General features: G+C 58.8%; 4 protein-coding genes across 8 annotated transcripts; 1 reads left to right on the top strand and 3 right to left on the bottom strand.

Annotated features, from left to right (window-relative positions):
• The first annotated feature begins 682 nt into the window (after positions 1-682).
• abhd11 (abhydrolase domain containing 11) lies at positions 683-3,716 on the top strand. Its single transcript, XM_019896417.1, has 6 exons — positions 683-1,056; positions 1,523-1,685; positions 1,834-2,007; positions 2,130-2,300; positions 2,824-3,005; positions 3,178-3,716. The coding sequence occupies exons 1-6, from the start codon at positions 929-931 to the stop codon at positions 3,311-3,313; spliced, it is 954 nt and encodes a 317-aa protein (XP_019751976.1). The 5' UTR covers positions 683-928; the 3' UTR covers positions 3,314-3,716.
• A 683-nt stretch (positions 3,717-4,399) lies between these two features.
• bicdl2l (bicaudal-D-related protein 2-like) lies at positions 4,400-7,749 on the bottom strand. Its single transcript, XM_019896913.1, has 6 exons — positions 7,029-7,749; positions 6,132-6,251; positions 5,891-6,058; positions 5,252-5,337; positions 5,056-5,176; positions 4,400-4,942 (listed from the first exon to the last, which is right to left on the bottom strand). The coding sequence occupies exons 1-6, from the start codon at positions 7,659-7,661 to the stop codon at positions 4,589-4,591; spliced, it is 1,482 nt and encodes a 493-aa protein (XP_019752472.1). The 5' UTR covers positions 7,662-7,749; the 3' UTR covers positions 4,400-4,588.
• A 230-nt stretch (positions 7,750-7,979) lies between these two features.
• Positions 7,980-11,270, bottom strand: sumf2 (sulfatase modifying factor 2). 5 transcript variants are annotated; one of them, XM_019896918.1, is made up of 9 exons: positions 11,047-11,267; positions 10,820-10,961; positions 10,632-10,746; positions 10,315-10,359; positions 10,089-10,239; positions 9,937-9,992; positions 9,783-9,862; positions 9,548-9,701; positions 7,980-8,553 (listed from the first exon to the last, which is right to left on the bottom strand). In XM_019896918.1, the coding sequence occupies exons 1-9, from the start codon at positions 11,105-11,107 to the stop codon at positions 8,521-8,523; spliced, it is 837 nt and encodes a 278-aa protein (XP_019752477.1). In that variant the 5' UTR covers positions 11,108-11,267; the 3' UTR covers positions 7,980-8,520. The 5 variants fall into 5 exon arrangements, with proteins under 5 accessions (XP_019752477.1, XP_019752476.1, XP_019752474.1 ...); XM_019896917.1 differs by having other exon boundaries at positions 9,778-9,862; positions 11,047-11,264; XM_019896915.1 differs by having other exon boundaries at positions 9,783-9,992; positions 11,047-11,268.
• A 1,394-nt stretch (positions 11,271-12,664) lies between these two features.
• Positions 12,665-19,777, bottom strand: cct6a (chaperonin containing TCP1, subunit 6A (zeta 1)). The gene is made up of 13 exons (XM_019896912.1): positions 19,554-19,777; positions 18,634-18,697; positions 18,393-18,527; positions 18,131-18,304; positions 17,413-17,516; positions 16,431-16,701; positions 16,117-16,199; positions 15,483-15,579; positions 14,777-14,924; positions 14,314-14,447; positions 13,464-13,569; positions 12,997-13,069; positions 12,665-12,908 (listed from the first exon to the last, which is right to left on the bottom strand). Exons 1-13 carry the CDS (start codon positions 19,688-19,690, stop codon positions 12,836-12,838), a joined length of 1,599 nt encoding a protein of 532 aa, XP_019752471.1. The 5' UTR covers positions 19,691-19,777; the 3' UTR covers positions 12,665-12,835.
• Positions 19,778-20,865: the final 1,088 nt, after the last annotated feature.

The raw sequence follows: 20,865 nt of genomic DNA on the forward strand, positions 1-20,865 counted from the left end.
GGCTGATGCGAGCTTTGGCTGGCGGAAGCCTGGCCGTGTCTTGGCTGGGAGGCCCATCTGTAAATTGGAAGAAAAAAAAGAGGCTGGGATGCTCCTTTTTTGGAAGCCATTTGAGAGTAAGCCACGTTAACTTGAGAAGAATTTTTCAAGAAGAATCATCAAGACATTTGAAAGAAATAAGTCCCCGTGCTAATCTTACGAGGCAAAATTGCAGCGTTACCCTCTGGCGCCGCCTAGACGTTTGGAGAAGGTAGCAGCAGCGACAAATAAAATCCGAAAAACACCAAGAAACCAAAGTCACAAAGCAACAAACCAAAAGCCGTGGCAGAAGCAAAAACCACGTGAAAGCAATCCGAGGCCCGACCCAGAGTGGTCGGCGAGGCGCTCTTTTTAAAAGAACCCCCCCCCCCAAAAAAAAAAACAACTAATGACGTGATGAGCAACACGTGCAACGACGTATGAGAAGCTAAAAGAAAACAAATGAGAAGCTCTCCAATGCCACCTGTTGGTCAAAAACAGAACACTCGTGACAGTGCGCCGAGAAAGGGGACTGCGCCTGCGCGCTCCGAATGCAGTCGGTGGACGCGACTCGTGCAAGCGAGGCGGGTGGGCTTTCGTTTCTCGTCAACCGAGTTGACTCAGACGAGAGCCACAGATATCGCGCGAGGTTGATTTCACCGTCTGTGCGTTGCCCCCACCCACGTGACCGGCACGTCCGCGCCTGTGCGCTTCTTTTCCCGTGACGTCATGACGCACGGCCGCGCCTCCGTCGGTCCCTGAGCCGGCTTTCCGCTTCTCACTCGGAGCCCGGCCGCGCTTACGAGGCTTGCGCGATTGCGCTTCGCGCGGCCCGGTTAACGTCGAGTCCAAGTGTCGTCGTCGTCGTCGTCGTCGTCTTCGCGAAGCGCGCCGCCCGCCGCCCGCCGCCATGAGCGCTCTGCGTCGCCTGGTCCGCAGGACGCCGCTTCTGCTTCCGAACGGAAGCCACCGCCGGACGTCGGGCCGCCTTCCCGCCGAACGGAGAGAGGCCAGCTCGGCGAGTTCGGCGGGCGCCAGGTAGCGGCCGGCCGCTAACCGTCCGCTGAGACCGGGCTAGTTCGCGCTCGGCAGCGGGCTAAAGTCTTTGTCGTTGCTCGCGCGAAGGCAATTGTCACGTTGGGCCTTTCGCGGACGAGAATGACGATTCCCCTCACGGGATGAAGAAAGGGTCCCGTGTCATTCGTTCGACCGGTCGCAGCCCGACGTTTCGCGTCAATGACGTCACCTGCGGTCGTTGCGTGTCGAGCTAGCTTGGCTCCTGTCGCGTCGCTCGAAGGTCGCTGTCGTAACGAAACGTTGCTGCGTTATTACGCTTTGACGTTCCACTTGGAAGGGTGCTGACGATGGGGACTCCTTCGAGAAGCGACGTCGCCGAATCTCGCTGGCGCCGGGCCGCTCGCTCGCGTGACATAAGAACCGCTTTTCGGCTCCGTGTGCGAGCGACGCAAGTTCCAGACGCCTTGACGCGTTTGTGTCGTCGCAGCCCCGTCGACCTGACGTACGACGTGTTCGACGGCAACGGAGAGAGCGCCGCCGCCGCCGCCGCCGCCGCCGCCGCGCCGCTCAACTTCCTGCACGGGCTGTTTGGGAGCAAATCCAACTTTCATTCCATCGCCAAATCGCTGGTGCAGCGGACGGGACGAAAGGTAAACGCGGAGACGTGGGACGCGCGCCGGTACTCCCGCTTCAAAGGCGACACCGTGCTTCCCGCCCCCCCCCCCCCAAAAAAAAAAAATTGGAAGCGTCTTTTATATCGGCGGTTGCTTGCTGCAAAAGTTCCTTTTGTCCAGTCAGGTGCTGACGGTTGACGCCCGTAACCACGGCAACAGCCCGCATGACCCCCAGCTGACCTACGAGGCCATGAGCGGCGACCTGGCGCACCTTCTGGCTCAGCTGCGCATCGACAAGTGCGTCCTGATCGGACACAGCATGGGCGGGAAGACGGCCATGACCGCCGCCATCACGCAGGTCGGAACGCGCGCGCGTGCGATCGTCGGGCGGGGCTGCCGGTGTCGGCTTCAGCCTGGCGTCGGTCCCGCGAGACGGCATTTGAAAGCTGACCGCTCCTTGTTTCCGCGCGGCGCTTCCAGCCGGCGCTGGTGGAGCGGCTGGTGGTGGTGGACGTCAGCCCGGCCCGGAGCGACACCGCCACCGACTTCCACTCCTACGTGCGCGCCATGAGGGACGTGGACGTCTCCGGCGACTTGCCGCGCTCCACCGCCAGACGCGTGGCCGAGGACCAGCTGCGACGCGCGGTCAAGGTCGGCGCGCCGGCTTGATGGTCCGCCATCGACGTCGAGGCTTAGGCTGTGCGGGCGGGGCGGGCGGTCCTTCCTGGCCATTCCCGACGACGCCGTCCGTCACCACGGCCACTTTGCAGTGGATGTTGTAGTCCATCAACACCGGCTCTGCCTTGAGATTCAAGTGACCCGACTTGGGAGTTTTTGCAGTTATGCGCTGTGAATTGACCCCCCTCACGCGTGTGTCTGGTAGCAAACTCAGCTGGACTCATTTCCCACAAAAACAAACCAAAAAGTATTTTGGGGGGGGGTGTCTGTAAAAGATGAAGGGCGTTTGCGCTTCGGAGCGCTTTCCGTCGCAAGCGTGGCCACAGGACCAAGGCAGCAACCGGTCACTCGGGGCGCGACTGCCGCCACTCGTTCGCTCAGTCGCCCATCGCTACTCGGCACGGCATTTCCGGCGGACTATCGAGGTGGGGGGGTGTGAAAAGGACGGTGTTGAAATTCCTGCCTGCCGATGGGCGGCCATTTTGTCATCTTTCAGGAGCGCTCGGTCCGGCATTTCCTGCTCAGCAACCTGGTGGAGCGCGACGGCCGCTACGTCTGGAGGCTCAACCTGGACGCCATCTCGGCTCATCTCCGTGACGTCAGCGGCTTCCCCGCCTTTGGCTCCGCCTACCACGGCCCCACCCTCTTCCTGGGCGGAGCCTCTTCTGGCTACATCAGGTATGACGTTGTGGCCTTCTCACGCCCCCTCCGCTTGTCTCTGTCAGACACACTTTCCTTCTTTTGCCCCCCCCTCTTCTCTCCGTCCGCCCATCGATGTGTGGCGCTCTCTCCCTTCCTGTGTTTGCCAATAAGCGACGTGGTCTCGCGTGTCCCTCGGCTCTCCCCGCAGCTCCGAAGACTACCCGGAAATCGAGAGGCTCTTCCCGCGCGCCGACATCCAGTACATCCCCGACGCCGGCCACTGGGTCCACGCCGACAAACCTTTGGACTTCATCAGCTCCGTCATCTCCTTCCTGCAGTCCTAGAGCTCCGCCCGATGCCGCAACGCCAATCTTGTTGGCGCTGTACGGGACACGCGATGATGGTGGCGACGCCTTCCGGACGCAACGTTGTCACTTTCTCGCCGTCAAGAAACGGGAGACTTTGGGATAACATCACTTTGGGCAAAGGAAAAGGAGAAGGCGCTCGGGCTCCCCAACAAACTTGCTTCCAAATGTTTGTGACGCGGGAAAAAGCAATGGTAGCGGGCAAGTTACAATCGCCGATTCCTTTTTGCTGCCCGCCGCTAAGCGAGGACGCCGCGCGCTTCGGCCTCGCCGCTGCCCGACATGTGGTGGCGCGATGCGCTACTACGCTGGAAATTTGACCCTTGCGTGTACACTGCAGTGTAAAAAGCCAAGACAAAGGGGAAATAAAATCGAACCAACCAACGCCTTTTGGCTTGTGCGCAAACCATCACGGCAACGAAGAGCAGCTTCGGGCTCTCGCTCTCAAATCGACCCGTTATCCCATTTCATAGTCGCATCAAATGTATTTTGCAGGAAAGTGGATTCGTCAAACCATTGTTTGTGAACTAAGTACTTCGAGCGATGTCGTGCTCACCGAGCTTCTTTGAAAAAGACTCGCTTACCTACGGGCGGGCTCGTTGTTTTCCAAAGTCAAAGCTGATACGGAGCAAAGGTCGGCACGCCAATTGCCGCCGAGAGGCAAAACTGGGAGGATGCGGCCTTGAATTTGGAGGCCCGCGCTTGAGGGTGTCAAGCTGCCGCCGGCCGTCCCGCGCGCGCTCCACCTCTCCCTGTGGCGACACACCTGATTCAAATGAGAGCCTCCATCTTGGCCTTCCGAAGGGCTCGCCCATTATTGCAGTCGGCGCAGCTGATTGCGACGCAGAGAGAGTTGGAAAACACGGAGGGCCGGAGTTCCACGCCTACGCTCCAGTTGGAAGTGCCGCTCTGATGAAGTGTTGTCGCCGGCCGGCGATGTTTTGGAAGTCGAGCGAGAGCGAGGCTCGCTCTCTTTGGGCTCAACTTGATTTCAAGGGCCAGAGTGCACGTTTTCTACGCGCGCGCGCCAATCGATATTGTGGCCGTGCGGTGAAGAAGAAAGGGCCGACGAACGTGCCGGCTGGCGTCGTTTACTTACGATCCAAGTCGTCACCAAAGCAAACTGCGGCAAAAAAAGAAAAAGTCACTTTGTTGTCCCGCTCGCGTTATTGAGCGCGATGGTCGGCGGGTTGCTTATTCCGCCGGTGGAATAAAAAGGGGCGGCTTTCGGCGTGTCGGCGATGCGTTTGCGCGTCAGTCGAGCGAGACCACCTGGAAGCCGTCGTCGTCCCTGCGCTGGGGCCCCTCGAGCGAGGGCCGCCCCCCGCCGGCCCCGTTGCCCCTCTTCCACTTGTCCCTCCAAGTGGGCGCGGCCTGGGCGGGCGACGACGGCGGGGCCCGGCCGAAGAACTTCTGGGTGGGGCTGTGCGCCGGCGAGTCGGGCAAGGCGGGCGAGGCGGGGGGGCCCTGCGCCACCGGGAAGTTGGCGGGCCGCTGCATGGGCGCCTTGCTCCTCCTCAGGATGCCCATGCGCGACGTTTTCTTCTGGCTCTGCTCCACCTGCTGCTGCAGGAGCAGCTGCTGCTGCAGCAACAGCTGCATGTCCTCCTGCTCAAGCGGCAAAAGCGCAAACGGGTTTCGTCACAATGCAGTCGGCGTTTGATTTTGGGCCCTTCTTGACCGACGGAAAAGGGCCCCCCCCCCCCCCCCCCCCGGCTCACCTTCCAGGCCTCGAGCTCCAGCGACAGCTCCAAGCGTTTCTGCGCGGCCTCCAGCAGCTGATTGTTGAGCAGCATCATCTCCGACTTACTGCGCAGGAGCTCCGTCTCCATCGCCTTCTTCCTGCCGCGAGCACCGGCGCAAGGCGCGCGTCAGCCGCCGGGCGAAGCCGACCGGGCGAGCGCTCGGGCCACTCACTTGTCGATGGCGTCGTCTCGATCCCTCAGCGCCTGTTGCAGCAGGGCGCCGTCCTCCGAGGCGCTTCCTCCCGCCGACCCGGCGTCCTGAACGCAGCGCCGCACGTTAGGTTAGACGCGAGCTCGCGTTGGCATTTCTCACGCCAACGGGCGTCTCTCTCACCCTGACGTCACACACGCGCGCACACTCGCACTTGAAGGAAAAACAACACAACGGAAGGCGTCATGCGGTGTGCGTGCGCCAGCCGGGACTGCCGGTTCGTCCACTTCGCCGCATGCCGGGAGGAGGCCGGACAACATTCTCGTGAGCTTGCAAATCGGGCTTGACGTCTGCCCGACGTCTTTCAAAACGTCGTCCTTCGGAAAACCGCTTAGACGCGACGCAAAGTCCCGGACGGGAGTCCACGTGACTCGGGCGCAAAGACGCCCAGGCATTTGTTGCTCTTGGTCGGGAAGGGGCCGAACGGGCACAACAACAAAAAGGGCCCCCGAGGGGTGACCAGGGGGGGTCTGCACGGCGTCGCGCAGCCTGCCCGAGACCAAGTCGACTCGAGCGGAAGCAGAAAAATGAGTGGAACGCACGCGAGGCGACCCGGAAGCGACCGAGGGTGGGGGCGACGACGGCGGAAAGCGCGCAAACCTTTTTGGCGATGCCGCTGACGGCCATTCTGCGGGCGATGTCCTGCAGCTGGGCGAGGGCGGCGTCCAGGCGGTTTTCTCCCGGGGGCGGCGGCTCCCGGGGGGGCGAGCCCGAGTCGTCCGACATGAGCTGCATCAGCCGCAGGATGGAGAGCACTTCCTCCGTCACCTGCGCGGGGCCCAGCACACGCGGAAGACGTCGGTCGCTTCCCGAGGTCGCGACCGCGCGCTTCGCCGCTTACCCGCTCTCGGTCTCGACTCCATCCGGGTCCTTGTCGGCTCTCCTGCAGTTTGTCCACTTGCGCCTTGAGCTTGATGCTGCGCCTTCGCGACAGCTCCACCTCCCGGCGAACCTCCTTCAGCTGCAACGGAGTGGCCGTCAGATCGGTGCCGCTCGAGCGCGGGGACGCGCGTCGCTCTCGCCGACCGACTCCCGGGCGGACTTTGGGTTTCGGCTCGGAAGGAGCCGGCCCGCGGCGGCGTCCGTTTTTCGAAGGCGTTGAATGGACTCGATCGGACTATTTCCCGCGCGAAGGGCCGCGGGTGTCGTCCCGCGTGTTCTCCCCGTCGCAACACACCCGATTCAAATGAACGGGTTCGACGTCGGGCCGATCCGACCGGCGTTTGCCACCTGTGCCGGAGGCGGTGCCGCCGCCCCGTCCCAAGTCTGACTGCGAAGCCGCAGTTCAAACCCCTCGAGCATTTCAATTGATCATTCGTCCATCGATTTGAATGATTTCCTCGGACGCCGAGCGCCCCGCTTTGTATTCGCCGAGGGTCCCTTTTTGCCGCGGGACAGAAACCTCCTTCGCCCGTTTCGCACCAATCGGCGAACCGAATCATTTCATCGCGCGGGGCGTCAAACGAGGAAGTGAAGAGAATCGGACGAGCCGGGACTCTTTTGACGCCATTGCCGCGACCACCGGGATCGCGTCGGGGACTTTCAAAACGTCGAAGGACGGCAACGTTCCCGAAGCGGTGCGCGCATAAAGCTTCCCTCTAACGTCTTGTTTGGGCTGGGACGGTCGCTTTTTTTTTTTTTTGGCTTCCTTTGGGTTATAAGGCGGGAGGGGGCAACAATAGCAGCAAGTTTGTTGGACGCGGCAAAAGCTGAGCTCGCGGCAATCTGCGGAGCGTACCGTGTCGTTGACGTGTCCCAGGGTCCTGCGCCTGCCGAGCGGCCTGCCGCCGTGGATGAGGTCGGGCAGAGTCATGAAGCTCCTCTGGAACGGGGAATCGCCCCCGTCCGAAGCGGGAGACTCGGAGCGCCCCGGCCGCGGGGCTCCGTCGGCGTCGGCGTCCCCCCTCGGGCTGAGGCGGGCGAAGACGCCCGAGTCGCGATCGGCGCCGTCGGCGTCGGGGCCGTCGTCCTCCGGCTCCGAGAGCGAGGCGGATCGGCGCGGCGGCTCGGCCGACTCGCGTCGGGCCGATTTGGACGGCACCCTGCTGAGGGAGCAGTAGAGCTGCTCGCTGGCGCTCAGGCGCGGACGGGGACGCAGACTCTCGTTCAGGTCGGCGAAGTCCAGGTCCCGGGAGTACTCCATCGCGACGCGACGCCAAGGGAACAACGACCGGGCAGCCGAGCGCTTCGAGTAAAGCTCCCAGCGCCAAGAATGCTCCCAAACTCGTTTGTTTTGTTTTGTTTGCCGCCTCGGGCCGGGACGGGGCGCGGCGCCCGAGGCCCGTCGATGATTGCGGTCAGGCCGGCCTACGCGCGGAACGACACAAGTCGAGCCGGGCGCCGCAGCCATCGTCACTACGAGGAAAATCATTCCAAAAGAAATAAATCTTTTCCCTGAAAGCGAGCTTAGGGCACACAAGAGCACCAGGGAGAATCCAACCAAAGACACAAATCCAATGTTGCGTTCCAAAATAAAGTCCTCCGAATTCTGCAAATTACACCCAAAAATGGTTCAAACCCCCAATTTGGCTCGCTCCCAACGAGACCAGTTCCAGGCCACGCGAGACCAACCCTCGTATCCAACCAAAGTAAGGGAAAGTCTTTTGGGCTTTTTTTCCTACCCGATGAATGAAATTGATTGAAGTGAATTGGAGTCATTGGGAAAATGAACAGATGATGAAAAGAATTCGAGTCGCGGCTATAATTTATTCACTGCCTGTTCTCCTGATGAGTGACGCCGCAAGTAGAGTGCGAATGTCAGCCAGTCGAACGCACGTGCAAAAAGATGCAGTTGGGGGGAGGAAAGTGTCAACAGGAAGTTGTACACAAGCAAGTTCCTTGGCGGAGGTGAAAGCTGGGAAAGCCAAAGGCCAAATGTCGAGCTGACAAACTCTCCGGGTGCGTTTGAAAGGCCGTCTCGAATTTGAAAAGCACTTCGTTGACGCTGGCATGACTGGAAGGCGGGCCGCAAATTTTCAACTCAGATTTTGCGCCGCCGGACCTGCCGGCGACGAGGCGCGGTCTTCAACTCACGCCCGACTTCTTCTTCTTCTTTGTCGAGTCAGCGTGGAACCGGATGACATTTGTCCCGCTCCCCGCGATGGACGCCGGAAAGTTCTGACGCGCTTCCCGCGGCCCCGCCTCGTGGTCATCGGCGCGCGGCGGCTGCGGTTCACAAGTCTGCGTGCGCGTTCCTCTCGTGGCCATCGGAGGCGCACCTGAAGCTCAGGTTATCCGAGGCCGAATCGGGGGTGTTGCCCATCCTGCAAGCGACAAGTACCAAGACGATCCCGATCAGGTTGGGACCTCGTGGTCAACGTTGCCCAAAACACAAAACAACCATCGTGCCTGACTGAGAGAGGGGCATGAAAAAAAAGGGGGGGGGGGTCGTCAGCCACCAACTGCGCCGCTTCCTTCACCAACTGGAAAAGATGACAGAGGCCCACCCATCATCGTCCTCATCATGCGTACGCCTCAACAGCGACAGAGGCAAAATGCAGAAAATCCCATTGTCGGATTTTTCAAGAAACATTTTGCCAATGACGGCGGCGAAGAGGCACGTGTCGGGTCAGCTCCACGCAAGTCGGATTTCGGGAGGAACAAAGTCCATTTGATTTGGTCCAAGGCGGGCAGGCCGCAGCGTGCCAACAACTCGGACCTCAAGCAAACGGAATACGAGAAAGGCGCGTCGAGGCGACCGGGGCGACTTTTCAAGTCGGCCGCTCGAAATACGAGCCGCCTCGGCGCGGACGCTCGCGGAGGGAGATCTCAGGTCACCCGTCGACACGTGACGTGCGAACAACGGGCGCCCGATCGACACGGAGGTCACGCGGGGCCAGTTTTGCAAAAGGAACCTTTTGATGAAAAGCGAGTTACAAGCCATTTTAAAGGGCGGCCCTCCCGTCGAGGACGAGCCCCTCCCGTCGCCGCCTTCGTTTCCAGGCGCGTACGCGACGACGTCATTTTTCGGCAAGGCGGCCCACGCGCGGCTCGGCTCGGCTATTCCCATTCAACCGTTGACGCGGCGCTCGTCCGGACCGGCAAAAGGAATTCTCGCGCGATCGCCGAGAAGAGCCGGCCGTTTGATTCCGACGGCGCATTTTCGCTGCGTTTGGTCATCGGGATTCATCGGGCTCGCCGCACACGGCGCCGCGGAAGGCGGCTCATAAACAACCGAGCGAGGCGACTTCGAGGAGATGACTCGGAACGTGAATGGGACGCTCGCGGGACTCGCCCGTGTTGAAAAGCGTTACCCACTTGGCGCCGACTTCCGCTCTGTGATTGGCCGAGCCGTCGGCCGTGTCGATCCAGGAGGCGCCGCGCAGCACAAACATTTGCTGACGGGACCCCGGCGGCGCCGGGAAGGGGCTGGATGTCCACTCCCACGTGTTCCCCAACATATCCAGCAGCCCTGCACGCACGCACGCACGCACGGAGAAAGATCCCGGTCGTCGTTCATCATCGCCCTCACCTTCATCCCGCCTTACCGAACTTGTTCTGAGGCGGGAAGGCGTCGACGGGAGCCAGGCCGTGATATCCGTCCTCCGCCGTGTCGCCGTCCGGAAACGAGCCCTGCGGGCGCACGCCCCGTTTGACGTCAAGGTCGGGATGGCGCCGCGGCGTGCCCGCGCCGACGTCTCGCTCACCTGCCACAGGTTGCTTCTGTTGGCCCGGAAGCTCTTCCCCCACGGAAAACTCGCACCTGCGATCAAAAGGCGGGAACGCCGGGTCGCACGCGCAAGCCGAAAAAGCTATCGCGGACACGGCGCGTCGCGCTTCGAGCGGGTGTGTTTGTTACGCGCGAGTCCGCCTCTGGCCGCCCACTCCCACTGGTCCTCGGTGGGCAGCGTCTTCCTCTTCCATCTGCAGAAGGCCCGAGCGTCGTTCCAGCTCACCTGGACCACCGGGAAGTCCAGGCGAGCGCCGATGCTGGAACCGGAACCTGCAGGCTGACGGGGGGGACGACACGTGAGCAGAAGGCCCGGGGGTGGGGAATCGTAAACCCGAAAGGACCACAGACAGACCTGCCGCCAGAAGGCCCGTTGGACAGGAAGCCACCATGGAGCCGACTGAGGAGAAAAGGAAAAAGACACGGTGAGCACCGAGACGACGGCGACGTTCGCCGGACGGCCGCCCAACAAGCCGCAACCGATTGGCCAACAACCGCGCGACCCTTCAGCGTCCGGTTTGAACTCCGCCCGCCGCTCCCGCGCGACCCACGAGAAACGTTGTTCATTCATGACCGATCGAAATGGGAACTTTACGCAAATGGCTTTTCAGTTGGAAGCGTGCCCCGCCCCGGCAAAAGGAGCTTTTTGGGGAGATTGCGGGGGGGGATTACCGGAATGGTGTGCGTCACTTTGCTCTTGACGTCGTCGGACACAAAATCCCGAAAGACGAAACTCCAGCCAAACTTCTCAGCTTCCGTTTTGTACTTTTGGTCCCTCACGAACTGTCTGAAAGGAACGGTTCATGTTGACGCCCGTGTGAAAATGCGAAATGTGAACGTGTCCCCCGCCGTGTGTCGACCTGAAGGCCGCGTTGGTGACGGGCCCTTTGTCCAAGAGAAAAGGCAAAAGTCGAATCTCGGTCTCGTGTTCGTCTTCGGCCCCGGCGGAGCTCCTCTTCCTCATGCTGCCTCCGGGGATGGCCACCATGACGTCATATTCAGCTGAGGACGTCACAACAAAGGCAACCCGTTGCTGAAAGCGTCTGCCCGCCATTGACTTTGACCCATTTTGAACTTTTCTTCGCACCCGCTGCCGTCGCCGTGATGAGTGCCAGCAAGCAAACGCCTAAAAGACGGCGGAGGCGCATCTTGATTTGTGGAACAAACACAACAACAACAACAACAACAACAACAACAAACTACTTGTCTGAAGGGAAATAGCACGCCGTGAAGTCTTTTCTCTTTCTTCTGCGCATTCGCAATTGCGCATCCGGGCCGGAGTGCATCGATTGACGGAGCTCGATGAGAAACAAGGACAAGCAGCAATTCCGCTCGCGCCAAAGATGCGCGATTCATTTCAAATCTACTTTGTTTCCAATAATCTGCCTCGTGTATTTTCTCGGCAATTTGAAAGCGCGTCGTTTTCTCAACGATAAAAGCTCAAGTTAACAGCTTGAATGTGCTCGTCATGCTCAAGTGCGGCAGACAAATGCGTCCGATGCGAAACAACAGCAACTTCGGCTTGTTGTTTCTTCTCAACGCGCCTGTCTACAGAAATAGATTTTTCTTCATTTCGAGCCAAGTTTGAGAACAGAGTATTACCGCAAAGTCATGACGGCGAGATGAAGCCCCTTCGAACCATTAATTCGAGCAAGGGTTCATTGACAGAATTCTTGATGCTTCATGCGCACACGAAATCGATTGCTGGCCGGATGTATACTGAGAGCCAGCTGCATCTTGATCAGTGGGATGCACCGAGGCACAAAGGATTTTCGCGTCCGTTTTGACTTGCGGGAGTGAAAAAAAAGTATATATATATGATGAAATAATTCGTCGGCATAAAGTGTAGTGGCCAAATATGATGTTTATTCTGTGTCAGTAAACCTTTCACATAAGTTATTCTGGGATACAGTATTGTACTCAGTTTCTTTGGAACACAAACGCCTCACCGTTGAAGAAAATGGGAAGGTGAACATCACCGTATAAAAAGACCAATAAACCGCATCTTCATTTAGTCATCCGACAAAATCCTCCCCGAGGATTGGAGCCCACGGGTCTACGTATCAACCAGGACCTGGAAAGACACGCACTGCCGCGGTCAACCTCAATGCGGTTTCAGTTTGGGCCAGCACCCTCTTTTGTCAGAATTCCAAGTGCGTAGTTGACCGTACTTCTGCAGTCTCTGAGTGAAATGCTACAAGAACACTTTGCATTTTCCATCAAAGGGCGCGAGCAACAATCTGAAGCGGCTCCCCGAACCGGTCACGTGGTCAACAGCCAGCCAGCCTTGGGACGTCTTCGCGAGCCTCGATCCGCACTTGGCGGAAAGGCCGCCTTCATGAACCCGATGGCGGCTTCAAAGCCTCGGCACGTCTGGTAACGTCACGACCGGGAAGGCGGACGTTCGAACGGGGTCGTCATTTGAATCGGTTGCGTGCACACCCACGGCAACGAAGAGCGGGACGTTTCAAAATCACATCTCAGGCTGTATCGAATGTTGCTTTGTAAAATTGGAGAAGGGAACGCCGCTAGAAAGTCACAATGTCCCATTAGAGCAGAGCTACTTTTCAAACAGTCGCACCGCCTACTCGCGCGGTCCTCGGGGGCTACCGCCGGCCTACCTTGAAGGATGCCGCCCCAAAATCCCTTTTTTTTTTTGTCCCCGTTTGAAACCAAGTCCAAGAATCCAAACTAAATCAGTCAAGTCAATGAGGGCCTGCTCAACAACAAGTTTAATGGGGACACACAAAGCGGTCATCAGTGCGTTTTTTTTTTGTTTTCATTTCAACAAAATGTGATAAATAAATTCATCCAAAGGTCGTCGTTCAGACAACAAAAGCTTGGCCAACTGAGTGCTTGTTGAGCTCATCGACACTTTAACCTTTGAGGGAAGACATTCCGGCGCGCATGATCTCATCCACCAGCAGGATGTTGCTGGCGATCACCGTGCTGCAGACACACACGCACGCGCACGCACACACAAATGTTAACAATAACCAAGATGTCGATGATGATGTCGCGGACGCGGTTTGGTTACCAAGAGTGAAGAAGTTGCTTCTTGACGCTGTAGTTGTCCCACACGCCTGCCTCGCCCGCCACCATTGGCTCCCCTAAAAAACAAACACACACACACACCTGCGTTTGACATCATTCACATGAAAGAGATGGAATTCACGGCGCAACAAAGAATTGTGCGCGCGCTGCCATCTGAAGTGAAATACGCTACCACTCTCAATGTCCACACGACCAACTGGTTTGAACTTGGAGCACTTGTACAAAAAATTGCTCGGTTAATATTCCGAAGAAGAAAAAGCAACGTGTGACTTTTCAGAGGACGCAATCAAGCAACCAACCACCCCATGAAACGAGCAAGCCCATCTCGGGTTGTGCAAGTCTTTGCAAAAGTGGCACTTTTGCAGACCCGGCAAGCCCACCGCGAGTTTCCCAGCAAAGGGCGGCTCGCCTTCCGCGGCAAAACGAGCGCAAGGGGTGAAGCGTGCTCACCTGTGCCGAGGTCCAGGCCCACCAGCTGACCTCCGGACTCTTTAAACTCCGTCTGCAGCTTCAGAAGAGTCTCCTGGGGGTCGTAGCCCGAGTTCTGGGCCAGAACCTGTCGGCGGAGCCACAGGGGCAAAAGGGGGATCTTCATTTACTCCGGCCGCCTCAATCGCCGCCCGTGACCGTTGACTCCAAGGAACTTGAGAACTTAGCTCCCACGTGTGCGCGGACCAAGAGGACAGATTGCTTTCTTTCTTTCTCTGGGCTGCCGTCAAATGCACCAAATTGTGACTTTGGGCCCTACGCCAGCAATTTGCACGCTAGCTTCGTCGAGAGGAACAACAAATAACCGTCAGGAGTTCAACTCCATGATTGGATGAGTATAAAAAAAAACGCCTCCCTATTGATTGACTCTCATTGGGCTGACTGCGCCCCCTGCTGCTCTAATCGAGGCTTGCACTGAGCCACGGGGAAGGACTGACACAACTCTTGGCGTCTTAAATCCAAAAGGATGTTGTTGCCTTTCTAACGAGTCTGGACGCGAGCCTCGTTCCAACTCATCGACGTCGGGGATTCGGATCTCGTTCGCACCGCTGCCTTGGCTCGCTCAAAACGGCGTCGTTGCGTCTTTTGGTTGCGCTTTTCACTTGGCGCGACGCGTTCCGAAAGACAAGAGAAAGATTTTGGAGCGAGCGTGGGCGGGAGGGAGGGAGAGTCGCCGCTGGCGTCGACGTGCGTGCGCAACCGGTCCATCGAGCGGTTTTGGACCGCGTCCCGTCCCCGCCCCGCAGTCAGCCGGCGAAGACGCGGGCTGACGACAAGCGCAAGAAAAGGGACGGACGGCGTCGGAACGTACCTTGGGAATGACGAGGAGGGCGTCGGCGAAGGCCTGCACGCCAAGCTGGGCTCGTCCCTTGACGGCGGCCTTGTGCTTGAGCAGCGCGTCCGCCAGGGCCACCTCCAATGCGCCCGCGCCGGCCACCACGCAACCTGACGGCAACAACGGCGGGGGAAGAAAAGACGCCTCAGTTCGGGGGACGCGAGTCCGAGTGTGTGCCGGCGCGCTTCCGGAAAGAGTTTCTACGGAAAGACACTCGGCTGGCGCAATCTCCTTCAAAAGGGAGGCGACGACGAGGGCCCCCCGCTCGGGCCTAGCGGGAGAGTTTGCTGCCAGCGAGCGTGACGAGCGCAGCGCTCGCGGGACCCAAAAAACAGGGGAAGGAAAAGGTCGGGAGTGCGCCGGAGGCAGCGGGCCGGCGCGGCGAACGACAGCTCCGAGGGCGCGCGCTCGTCCGGGGATGCTCGGGAGGGGCTCTCACCGTCCTCGATGGCGTTCTTGACGGCCCGCAGGCCGTCCCTGACGGCGTCCTTGATTTGCGTCAGCGTGTGCTTGTTGGGCCCTTTGAGCAGCAGCGTGACCGAGCGAGGGTTGCCGCACTTCTCCACAAACGTGAACTTCTCCTCTCCCTGCAAACACGAGAGAGCTCAGTGAGCAGGCCGCCGCCGCCGCGTGCGCTTCCCGCGACACTCGGGTCGCGGCCCCCTCCGGCGGCTCAGCTTTGCTACCGGGAAGCGTACAAAGTGTTGACGTGAGCCGTACGCACGCTCGCGGTCGCAGTCGGGAAGCGCGCGATTTCAAAAGCTGACCCGGCGATGATGTCACACGGCACGAAGGCCACGGGATTAAGATTGACTCGCCCCGAGCGGGCAGATGAGCAAACCCCGCAAGGCGGCGTTGCGACAACAATCCTATTTCGGGCGAGCGACGGGTCTGCGAGCGGTTCCGCTCACGAGCAAATTGGCAGCCCGCTTGGTCTTTTTCAGGCTTCAGCTTCTCATCCGACAACGTCACCGCCTGTCATCAGGAAAAGAGCCGGCCGCCGCTTGGCGCGAGTCGACAGCAAAGGGCCAGCGCCGGCGGCGGCCAGACGCCGCGACGGTACTCGCGCACCGATCCGCGACCAACGCGTCCACCCATTTGACACTTCGCAGCGAGCGTTGCGGGGGCTTCTCGGCGTCACTCACCAGCGTGTGCTCGTACACCAGCCCGGCGCGGCCCAAACATTCGGGCGTCAGGTCGTCCACCGAGTTCATGGCGATGCCGCCGCACGCCAGCGTCAGCCTGCCGTTGCACAAAAACACGGACGCGTGAGCGCACGACACCTTCTCGTGGACATTCTTGTGCTGCCGCTGCTGCAGAGTTGGACTTGGTCCGAGCGCCTCGCTGTCCAGTCAGCAAAGCGGGACGGGCGAACGAATAAGCGGTGGTGCGGGTTTGCCTCAAGACGTCGGCCGAACTCGTCCGCTAGCGGGCTCGCGCGTGAATCCAAAACGCAAGCGGCTTGCGGTCGAAGCGGACATTTTTGACCGCAGTCGACGGAAAGCAAACTCTTTAATCGCCGCGATTTCAGAGGCAAACACACTTGGCCGTCGCTCACGCGAGCCCAAACTCCGCATTGGCCGCGAAGGGCTCCGCGGCCAATGCGGAGTTTGGGCGGGATGGCGCCGTCGTCGAAAGCCGCCGAGCAACGCGGCTTTCCAACAGACGAGATGGCGAGCGAGAAATAAAGAAGGAAATACTCAATACAGAGCGGAAGTGCCGAAAAGTGCAGACGGCGAGCCGTGTCGGTGACAAGGTGCGCGCGTGTCGAACTCTGACCTCTCCATGTTCCTCCTCTTGGCTCTGCGCAGGGCGACGATGCCTTCCTTGGCGAGGGCGTCCAGCGAGTAGGGGTCGATGCCCTGAAGCGCAACGAGAGCGCGTGAAGGCGCCGCGCGCGACGAGCTTCGGGCATTGTGGTGAAGTGCTGAATACACGTCGGGGGGAGGGGGGGCCCCCGCGCGCAGAGGTACACGTCACGGTCGCTGTCGCACAGTCGTGTGACCGGGAAGCGCCACGTGGCCGGCGCCGCCCGGGTGTTCGCTGTGCCGCCTCCGCCGGGAAGGCGAACGGCGGCGGGCGGGCGGGCTTACCTTCTGGTTGATGACGACGAAGCCCCCGTCGCCGTCGGGACACACGCGCTTCTTCAGCTCGATGATCTTGCGCACCCGCTCGATGATGAACTTCCTCTCGGCCGCCACGAACTTCTCGCGCTCTTCGGCGCTCTTGTAGAAGAAGCCCGAGTTGACCTCCGTCTTCTCGTACTCCAGCGACACGTTGCACGTCAGCACGAAGGCGTCCTCCACGCGCTTCTTCATGTCGGGGTGCCTGGCCCCGTGGTCCAGCACCAGGCCTCGGATCAGCCTGCACACGCGCAGAGGACGGCGTCGCGCCCGTCAAACGCCGAGAGGTGCGCCTGCCTCTCCGCGGATCGTCCGTCTACGCGTTCTCGCTGCGCCGTTTGCGTCCCGGCCGTTGATGACGAGACAGGCGGCGAAGTCGCGGCCCGCCGCGGCCTTTGATGCGAACCGCGCGCATCCGCTTTTCACGATGAACGTCTTCGCCTTTGGCGACATCGAGACACTTCTCTCTTCCCGACCGCCCTTTTAGAGTCAACTGAAAAGTAGTGGAACAAACTACGTGGACCGGCTTCCGATTTCAAAACGAGTCATTCGTCAACGCGTCGCGTAAGGCAACCTGCACGCGTCTGGCTTCAGAGTCGTAAAAGGGAAACACAAAGCGAAAAGGCCGCTGGTTAGCACGAAGCTAGCAGGGCCTTTCTTTCGACGGGCCCTCGAAAGGCACGAGGGGGCGCTTTGGTTTTGGAGTTCGCGTCAGCCGAGAGGGGCGGAGAGCAGCTGGCGGCCCCTTTTTGGGACGGCCGTTCCCGATTTGCCAAACGGCCGCTTGTTTGTCACGTGAGCCGACGAGAGTTGACCGCGCTCTCATCTCAAGTCAAAGCAGAGGGCGGATCGCATCTGGGAAAAGTCCCGAGTCGCACCGCCGGTGGCCGGGGCCCAATCGTTTTGGCGGTCCCGAGCCTCGGGCGCGGTCTTCCCGGCTCCGCCCACTCACTGTGTGTCGCAGTCCGTCTTGTGTTTCATCTCCATGATCTCCACCATGTACAAGTCGATGGGCTCGTTGGGCTTGGCGATGGTCAGCACGGCGTCCACCACCGCCTGCGCCACATTCGCAAGACACAAACACACGCAAACATGAATCAGATTGCACGGAAAAACACGGCCACGCATCCTCGCTGCCACTCGAGCGCGACTCCGTTTGGCACGCGTGCCTTCGCTTCAATGCGCAAACTGTTGCGAGTGTCAATTTTCCCCCGCGGATGACCCGAGTCCAGCGCGGCAGGCTCGACGGATGCTGCGCGAGAGTCGTTCTTTTTCGTCTCCATCGGCTTCTCTTAAGCGGCATTCAAAGCGTCCGTTGGCACTGTGAAACTTTTGAAACTTAGTTGACACGGCCCCCGTTTCCCTTCCTCTTCTTCTAAATGGAAGACGACAAAGAATTTCCGTCGGAAATCTAAGCATGGCAGTCGTGGCAACGACCCTGCGGTTTCCACAGCGATGAGTTTTTCGACATTCAGCGTTTTCAGTAGGTCAGAGGGGCGGGCCCCGTCTGCGCGCCTTTGTCGTGGCTTCATGGAGATACACGTCAGTCCAACTCACACAAAGTCAACCTCGACCCGACGGAAACGGACCTATCGTGGGAAATCGCGGGACGCATCGGCGGCAAAAAGCGCGAGAACAGCGTGTTTGCAAAAGGAGTCGGCGAGCGTGACCTCGGTGAGGAGGTCAGCCAGCTCGGCGTGGACTTTGGTCCTGAGGGAGGTCCGGGCCACGTCCACCAGGGTCTCTCTGTCCATCGGCCGCGTCACCTTCACCTCCTCCAGCACGGCCAGCGCCTTCTCCTTGGCCGCGTCGAAGCCCTCGGCCACGATCCTCGGGTGGAGACCCTGATGGAGGAGGCGCGCGCCGCGACTCGTTAGCCCCGAGACACAAAGGAGCAGAAGCAAACGAGGCGGAGGGGAGGGCGCGCGCCACCTCCGACACGTAGAGGTCGGCCTGCTTGAGCAGCTCGCCGATGATGAGGACGTTGGAGGTGGTGCCGTCCCCCGTGATGTCGTCCTGGGCCGTGGCCACCTTGGCGATGAGCGATGCCGTCGGGTGCTGAATTTGCTGAGAGAAACAAACAGAAAAATAAACAAACAGCAAGTGAAACGCCCACAATACTCACTCGCGTTTCATGTGGAGAAATAAATGCAAGTCAAAAATGGCCACTTACCATTTCATGTAAGAGGACGTTTCCGTCTTTGGTCAGCTTGATGTCTCCTGCTCCAGAAACCAGCCTGCGCACACCACACCACACCACACAAACGCGCTAAGACAGCTAGAGCTTTAAAAAGTCTCCGACCTCTGCAAGAAACCATTCGAATCATTGGTTTGATCGGCGTGCAGAAAAGCCCATCGGTAGCACCCCGTTCCCACTCTCGGATTCTCTCGCATTACCCTCAGCGGCACCTCAGCGGTTCTTGCATCAGACGCGCCCCCAAACCGGCAAGTTCCCCAAAAGAACGCCGCAGCTTCTTTAGCGCGTTCAACGGGTGACTTGAAATTTCACAGCGCCACGTTGCCGCTCTCTGCGTCGTCGTCATAATGATCATCGTTAGTATTCATTGCGATATCCGTGGATGTCGCCGTGTCAACACGTGTTCTATTGCTTAGCTGCCTGGTCATTGTTCCCTATAGTGCACGTCCTCGAAGCTCGTTACATTTGAAAGTATTTTTTCCCGATCGACTTCAACGATGGGAGACTCAATTCCTTCCTTGCGTTTGACCAGACTGGGCCAATGAAGAAGATGACGAACTCGAGATAGTTCTGATGCTGACGCTAAATTTAGCCAAGGCGGATTGTGACGGGGCAGGCAGGCAACGTGCGCCGGCACAGGGTTAGCATTTGTTAGCATTGGCTACGTGAGGCCTAAAACAAATAAACAAAAATAAAGCGAGCAACTTCGCAGGTGAAAAAAAAGACTGAAAACGACACGGAAATGTACTTGCTCCTTCCAGGACAGAGAGCCCAAGGAGCAAGTGGTCAATCGGAGACGTGCCCCGCCACACCAGTTAGCCCGTTAGCCCTTTAGCTCGGCCTAGCATTGAGCAGTCGCAAAGAACGGCCCCCGGTGGCTCGCGGCCGGTACCGACATCTTCATGGTGCCTTTGGGTCCCAGGTTGCTCTTCAGGACGTCCTGGAGCCCCCGGGCCGCGCTGATGTTGACCGCCAGGGCGGCCTGGGCGCGGGCCACCTCCGCCTTGGGGTTCAGAGCTTTCACGGCGGCCATGGCGATGGAGAACGAGTTGAAAAAAAAAGGGCGGCTCGGTCGCGAGCTGGACGCGCCAAGCGAAGAAAGAGCGAGAAGGATTCCGGAAGGCCCGCACGTGCTACTCTGACGCGTTCAAGGAACGCGGCGACGCTCGGACGTTCTGCTATCGCTGGAATTTTGGCTGCTGCCAAAGCCGAACGCCGCAGTCGTCCGAATGGTTTTGCGCGCCTTTCGCTGCTCATCTTTAAAACTCGACTGAAAACTCGTTTTTTAATTCTTTGGCTTTTGATTCAGCATGATTTCTAGTTTTCCGCGTGCTTGTGCTGTTTTTCTCATTTATTTATTGGGTGTTGTATGAATCATTCTTGGTCCGCGTTTAGCGCTTTGGATACGGCGGCGGTTGTTTTAAAGTGCTCTCGAAATCCGGTGGAGTTGAGTTTCTCTCACCGGCGTTTGCCTCCCGAGCCCCGCCCCCTTGCCCCCGAGCGCAAACAACCACAGGGGCGCTTCTTCTGTACCGTACAGACAACGGAAGAATTGCGCTCGTGAGCCGCCCAACCCCGCAAGAAACAAAACGAAACAACCCAGTCAGTTTGGCAATGCATGCATGCAATTTTAGTACGTTAGACCGTACAATACAAATAACGGCTTCGGGATTTCTGTGGCAACTTCGTTTCTTTAAAATCTAAAATATCGTTTTTTTTCACGGTGATCCTCAGATTTCTACCCCGCATTGTGTTAACACCTGAACGAATGCAAACACAAATCTTCTAAACAATTACAACATTGCGCATGGTCCTAGTGTCCGCCACAATATCGTTTTTTTTCATGGTGATCCTCAGATTTCTACCCCGCATTGTGTTAACACCTGAACGAATGCAAACACAAATCTTCTGTTGATTCTTCAACGTACTCTGCCTTACTACCGGATTTGCAACACCGAATCGCTTCACCAACGTTTACACACACACACACACACACACACACACACACACACACACACACACACACAATATAAAAGCAAGACTCCATGTTATAAAGCAAACAACGACGTGTGCTGTGAAATAAGACAAGAGGCGGCTTCGTGAGAAGTTTAATTCCATTATGTACAACTAAGATAAGATAAGATAAGATATCCTTTATTTGTCCCACACTGGGGAAATTTACAAGCGATGCATGATCACCCAACAGTT

Source organism: Hippocampus comes, unplaced genomic scaffold (assembly GCF_001891065.2).
Source record: "Hippocampus comes isolate QL1 unplaced genomic scaffold, H_comes_QL1_v1.1 scaffold22, whole genome shotgun sequence".
In the NCBI taxonomy this organism is placed as follows: Eukaryota; Metazoa; Chordata; class Actinopteri; order Syngnathiformes; family Syngnathidae; genus Hippocampus; species Hippocampus comes.